The sequence below is a fragment of the Otolemur garnettii genome, unplaced genomic scaffold (genome assembly GCF_000181295.1).
Source record: "Otolemur garnettii isolate 467f Iridium unplaced genomic scaffold, OtoGar3 scaffold00211, whole genome shotgun sequence".
NCBI classification, from domain to species: domain Eukaryota; kingdom Metazoa; phylum Chordata; class Mammalia; order Primates; family Galagidae; genus Otolemur; species Otolemur garnettii.
The window spans coordinates 51,169-57,405 of NW_003852606.1; the positions used below are offsets into that span (position 1 = coordinate 51,169).

Genomic DNA, 6,237 nt, shown 5'->3' on the forward strand with positions numbered 1-6,237 from the left:
TGAGTCTCAATAGTGTAATGTAGGTATGCTCACTCAGAGGCCAAGAGCATAGACTCCAGGCTCAAATCCTGCCCCTGCCTAGTTATCCAATGTCTCTGTGACCTAACTATATACAATGAAGACAACAGTCCTTCCCTCACAGGGTCATTGTAAGGATTACAACGTGCATGAGGCACTGGCATATGCCTGACCCGGAGTAAGCACCCACTAAGGTGTGCACACACAGCCAAGCACTTAGTATGTGCCAGGCACAGCACCTAGTACTTATAAACATCTGTATGAGGTGGGCACCACTGACCTCATTTGACAAGGAAAGAGGCTGTGGTTCAAAGAAGGATGGCCACAAAGTCAAGGTCACCCTGGTAGCAGGAGAACTCCAGACCAAACTCAGCCACCACTCATGGACAAATTAATTGTAACCTGATGCCTCTACCCTAGAGAAATTGGGGGTAGACTCCCACTAAGCTGCTGTCCCATGTGACCCTTGCACCTGGAGGCGCCTCAGACTTCCCCCCCTGCTCCCAGCCTCCCCTGGGGCTCTCTCTGTGCTCTCTCTTCCCTGCCTCCTGCCTGCCGCACCCAGCTGGGGCCTCCTCCGGCTTGGACTGGCCAGGTGCAACCTCGGTGCCCAGCTGTTCAGCCTCTGCCCTCCACCCTTCTTCAAAGAACAACCTCACCCTTCCTTTGCTAAGCCCCTCATCTACCACATCCGCATTCCCGAGGGCCTTTGGCCCAGTTCCTGACTGTGGTGGGCAGAGTTTGAGCATTTGCTCTGACTGTCCAAATCCTGCCCCAATACAGGTGCCTGTGTGGGTGGCTATGACCTTGAGGGGACACATCCATCTAGTGTAAAAGATCGTGGTCCTGTGACCTTGAAATTATGGGTCCTATGACCCTAATTATGTCTTTGCATATGGTGCCACTTTGAATTAAATGTGTGTGTCTGTGTATGTTGGATGTACAGGGCCAAGTGCGTCCACATCATATCCACGCGTGAACCACATCTCCACTGTGAAACACCAGGAGTGTGGCTTGGGGGCTGATCTAGAGATGGATAAATATATCCTATCCTGACCACCTATGTCTCCAACTATGTGTTTAAGTGTTCCCTGGAGTCTGATTTAGGGGGTCCACATCTTAGTGCTGGTCTTAGTCTGGGTTGGTGTCTGCAGCTCTGACTCCCTACAAAATGCCTTATGGCTGAATCAGTGTTTGCCTTGGCTGCATCTGTGCAGACATCTGAATGACTTTGGCCACATTTATGTCCACAACCTGCACATCCACATGTATGACCCTACCATAAATCTATACATCCTTTGTTAAAAATAACTATTAAGCAGTTAGAATGGCCCAGGCGTCACTCACCATGCACACACACCCTGATGTCATCCTTATAACAATCCCCATTTTAAGGATGAGGAAACAGAGGTACAGAGAGCTCAAATAGTTTGCTCAAAGTCTCACAGCTAATACATTTGAACCTAGGGTTAAGGAACCTACCTTCTTTGTCCAAACCCTGTGTGCAAGTGTCTGTGACACCAGATGGAAAACCCACGCTAGAGAGTGAGGTTAGGGGTGGGTGTGTGTGTGTGTGTGTCCATGTTTTAAGTGTCCATATTCAAACACAGTATGAACATGTGCTGTGGTTCTTGAAGCTGCAACCTATGTGTGCAAGTGAATTTTAGCTTAAAGAGCTGTCCATATCTGTATCTAAGTTTGGAAGTCTGGATGTGTGTATATGTATGTCTGTGACCTTGTGTGGCCACATCTGTATCTTGCACTACACACTGAATTTGGCTGAGACATCCAGATTCTGGAGCCAAGACTGTATGTCATGAATATTGAGTGGCCACATCCATTTGGATGTGTGACAATTTAGTGACCTTGAATGACTGGTTCCAAGTGACCACCTGTCTAAATCTGTATCCAATGTCCCTGTCTCCACTCCCAATCACAGAGGACTTCTCGCCCTCTGGTTCTTTGCCCTTCCTCTTTCCCCCAGAGTCCTATAGCAAAGGGATAGGGACAGGGGTCCTGGAGGAAATGAATAGCAGGGACTTAAGAAGTTGGGGACAGACACAGGTGAAAAACAGTAATGAGAGCAGGGTGCAGGAGGCAACAAAAAGGTCCCTGTCCTTTCACCCTTCTCCCAGCAGCCCAGCACGGTGGCAAGTTGCTGAAAGGTGAGGAGTGTGTGCCCCACTCTCAGCCATGGCAAGTGGCCCTCTACGAGCGAGGACGGTTCAACTGCGGTGCTTCCCTCATCTCCCCACACTGGGTGCTCTCCGCGGCCCACTGCTGGACCGGGTATGAAGGCAGGGCTCAGGGCCTGGCTGGAGGGTAGAACTCCCAGGTTTGAGGGTAGGTGGAGGCTAGTGCTGGAACCCTTGGGTTCTAAAGGAGGAAAAGGCTGAAGTCAATCTACTAGTTGGGGGGGGGGGGTCCTGAACGCTTAGGTCCCTGAGGAAGAAGACAGCTATGAGAGTACCAGCCTTTGCTCTCCCAAGGCAGGATGAGTTTAGGGATGTGAGAATCCTGGATTCTGAAGAAAGAAGGCTGGAGCCCAGAGGGTTCAAGCTCCAGGTATGTGCCTGACTTTGACTCCCTGAGAGGCTAGAACCATTGGCTTCAGGGTCTTTGGGGAAGGGTACTGGGATCTCAAGACTCCCAAAGGATCTGGGAGCCCTAGGTTGCCCACTCTTTGATCCTGTCTCCTCCTCACTCCACTGGCTCACACAGCTCCATGAGGGTGCGCCTGGGTGAGCACAACCTTCGCAAGCGCGATGGCCCAGAGCAAGTGCGGGCTGTTTCTCGAGTCATCCCACATCCTCAGTATGAAGTGCGCAGCCACCGCCATGACATCATGTTGCTGCAGCTGGCCCAGCCCGCAAGCCTGACCCCGCAGGTGCACCCTGTGGCACTACCCACCCATTGCCCCCACTCAGGCGAGGCCTGTGTGGTGTCTGGGTGGGGCCTGGTGTCCAATAATGAGACCAGGACCACAGGGCGCCCCAAGTCACAAGGTGAGTGAAAGGACGGAGCTGAGTGTGAGGCCTCAAGGAACTCCAATCTCCAGGGTTCTTGGGTGGAGGGGACAGGGATGGAATTTACAGATCTGCTCCAGCTTCACTATCTTCCCTAGTGAGTCTCCCAGATACACTGCATTGTGCCAACATCAGCATTATCTCAGACACATCTTGTGACAAGGACTACCCCGGGCACCTGATGAACACCATGGTGTGTGCAGGAGCAGAGGGTGGAGGCACAGACTCCTGTGAGGTCAGAGCCCAGAGGGAGCCATCAAATGGAGGAAGAGGGATAGGGACAGGTTTGAGAGTTAGGATGGACTTGAATGTTAGTCATCATTTGCTTTGGGCCAGAGAAGATGCTAGGTTAGGTTTGGAGATGGAAGAGGAAGAGCAGTTGGAATGGGAGTGAAGCTAGAGTTGGGGTTAGAAATGAGGATAGCGTTGCGTTATGTTGGGGATGGATGGTGTGGCAGTCGGTTTGGAATGGCATGGGTTGGGGTTGAGAATGGGAATAGGTTTGGTCTGGGTTGGGATGGGAAATATGTTGGGATTGAATCGGAATGGGGTAAATTTTGTTTGAGATACAGAAGATAGGAAGATTGGGATTGGGTTGTGAGGATAGGCATGGGTTTGGTTTGACTATGAATGGGGATTGGGCTGAGTTGAAATTGGGCTGAGTACAATTGAGTTGGGATTGTACAGGGGTAAGGTTGGACGTGGATCAAGTGAGTTAGTTGTGTTGAGGTTAGGTGGGATTGGTTGTGGTTGCATTGGGCTGTGTTCAGTTGGGTTGGGATTACCCAGGGTGGGGATGCATTGGGTTTTGGTTGCAAATGACAATGGGGATGGGCATACTGGATCTAAGAAGTTCTTACTCACCCTGAGACCCTTCTTCTCTCCACAGGGTGATTCTGGGGGACCCCTGGTCTGTAGGGGTGTCTTGCAGGGCATTGTGTCCTGGGGCGACGTTCCTTGTGACACCACCACAAAGCCTGGTGTCTACACCAAAGTCTGCAGCTACTTGGAGTGGATCAGGGAAGTTATGGAGAGGAACTGACTATTTTGGCCTATCTTCTGTGTCTCTGACTAAGCAGGAGCACCCATGCCTGGCCAGCAGCCCTGTCCTCACTGGAACAGAATTAAGCCATTCCTCAAGACCCTATCCAAGGCCCAGGTGTTAGCCAAGGACTTGTCCCACCTGAAGGCAAAGCTAGTGCTCAAGGTCACCTATTTAACACCAAGATAACAGAGAGCACTGATCCAAGTTTCTCTATAAGAGTTTCTGTGACTTTCTTCTAAAAATGAAGGGAAACTGAAGACACAGATTGGGTGGGAAACCCAGAGACACTGCACACTGTTCATTTTCACCCATGGCCCTAATCCTAAGGGAGGGGAGGAGAAAGGGCCTGAAGCAGAGATCTCTTCTTTCAACATGTATGACCAGCCACATGATCTTGAACAAGAGGCCCAAACTCATTCAGCTGAGGTCTCTCCATATGTAAAATCAGGATCATCATATTGTATAATTCATAGGGTTGCTATGGGATTAAATGATGTAATTCACATGATTATTCTAGAATAGCATCTGGCATTAGATAAATATTCTGTATCTCTGGATCCCAGTGAAAAGACTGACCAAACACTAGATTACCAAGAATGACTTTTTCAGCTGGGCATGGTGGCTCACACCTGTAATCCTAGCACTCTTGGGAGGGTGAGGCAGGTGGATTGCTTGAGCTCATGAGTTCAAGACCAGCCTGAGCAAAAGTAAGGCCCTGTCTCTACTAAAAATAGAAAAACTGAGGCAAGAGGATTGCTTGGGCCTGAGTTGGAGGTTGCTGTGAACTATGATGCCATGGCAATCTACCCAGGGCAACAGCTTGAGACTCTTGTCTCAAAAAAAAAAAAAAAAAGAGTAACTTTTTCTTCAAGATTTAGTTCTGGGCTTCCTCACAATCACGGCAAAAGGCAAATGCCCTCCTTTCCTTAGCTAGGTTCTGGGCATACAGCAGACCCTGGGACCCTTTGAATTGCTTTGATTTTACCAAAAAGCCAAGATAACATGTTGGAAGTCTGTGGGTTTACCATTGAAACTGCAGGGTAAGGAATCTAGGTCCTAATTGGAATTTGTGGTTAGGATAATCTTTTTTATTTTTGGAGACAGAGTCTCATTTTGTCATCCTGGGTAGAGTGCTGTGGCATCATAGCTTACAGCAACCTCCAATTCCTGGGCTCAAGTGATTATCTTGCCTCAGCCTCCCAAGTAGCTAGGACTACAGGCACCCTCCACAACATCCGGCTATTTTTAGAAGAGGTCTCACTCTGGTGCAGGCTGGTCTTGAACCTGTGAGCTCAGGCAATCCACCAGCCTCAGCCACCCAGAGTGCTAGGATTACAAGTGTGAGCCACCTCGCCAGGCAGTTATGATAATCTTGACCTGGGAAGGCAGATAGTCCAAATCTCTGGGACTTTGGAGGACATGACCTTGAACACCCACATCTGGGGAACAAAGAGTGGAAAGGTCACTAGGACTCTGAAAATTGTTTGAGGGGGGTTCAATCTTATAATGCTAAAAACTTACCTTAGGAGACCCCTGAAACTTCATATTCTTGTATCTGGGGCCACTAGGGTTGTGGTGATATGTACCCCAAAATATTATGAAAGGAGCAACAACTCTGGGAACCTAGATCCTGGGTCTTCAAGTGTAAGAATCAGGGCGTTATGAAAGGCAAGGCTTAGATTTTAGGAGGGTTGACAGCTAAGTTGGTGTCTTGTCTCTGAGTGGTACAGGGAGAGGCTGCCAGGTCTTGGGGTTCAGGGCTTACTTAAGGCTTAGGTATATGGGGCTTTTACTGGCGGTCAATGATTCCTCCACCCTTCTGCTTCTGTTCCTTCCCACAACCTCCCCCACGCCCACCTCTCTGGCTCTGTCCCCCAGAGCAAAGCCCCAGGAGCTACAGGTTCTGCCCCACCTGGCCTCAGCCCCAGGAATGCATCCAGCGTGATCCAGGCCCACAGAACAACAGGTGCTGCTCTCCCTCCCTGTCACAGCTCTGGGGACAGGAGGGGCTGTCCAGCCCCAGGCAACAGGGGCAGGGCCTTGGCCAGCATCTGGTGCCAGCAGGGCAGGGGTGGGACTTGGGGAGGGAGGGAAATGAGGGCTTTTAAAAGGCTCCCCAGCTCCTATCTCACTGCCTGCCTGCCCCTG

At 50.3% G+C, this 6,237-nt stretch overlaps 1 protein-coding gene across 3 annotated transcripts in view; it reads left to right on the top strand.

Moving 5' to 3' along the window:
• KLK15 (kallikrein related peptidase 15) overlaps positions 1 to 4,132 on the top strand; it is a 4,564-nt gene extending 432 nt beyond the window's left edge. Inside the window, exons 2-5 of one of the 3 annotated variants that reach the window (XM_012812523.1) lie at positions 2,154 to 2,307; positions 2,740 to 3,023; positions 3,143 to 3,279; positions 3,934 to 4,132. In XM_012812523.1, the coding sequence (XP_012667977.1) occupies positions 2,154 to 2,307; positions 2,740 to 3,023; positions 3,143 to 3,279; positions 3,934 to 4,086 (728 nt within the window). In that variant the 3' untranslated portion in view covers positions 4,087 to 4,132. The remainder of the gene's footprint in view (positions 1 to 2,153; positions 2,308 to 2,739; positions 3,024 to 3,142; positions 3,280 to 3,933) is intronic. The other 2 variants (XM_003801444.1, XM_012812524.1) reach the window with 2 other exon arrangements.
• The last annotated feature ends 2,105 nt before the right edge of the window (positions 4,133 to 6,237 follow it).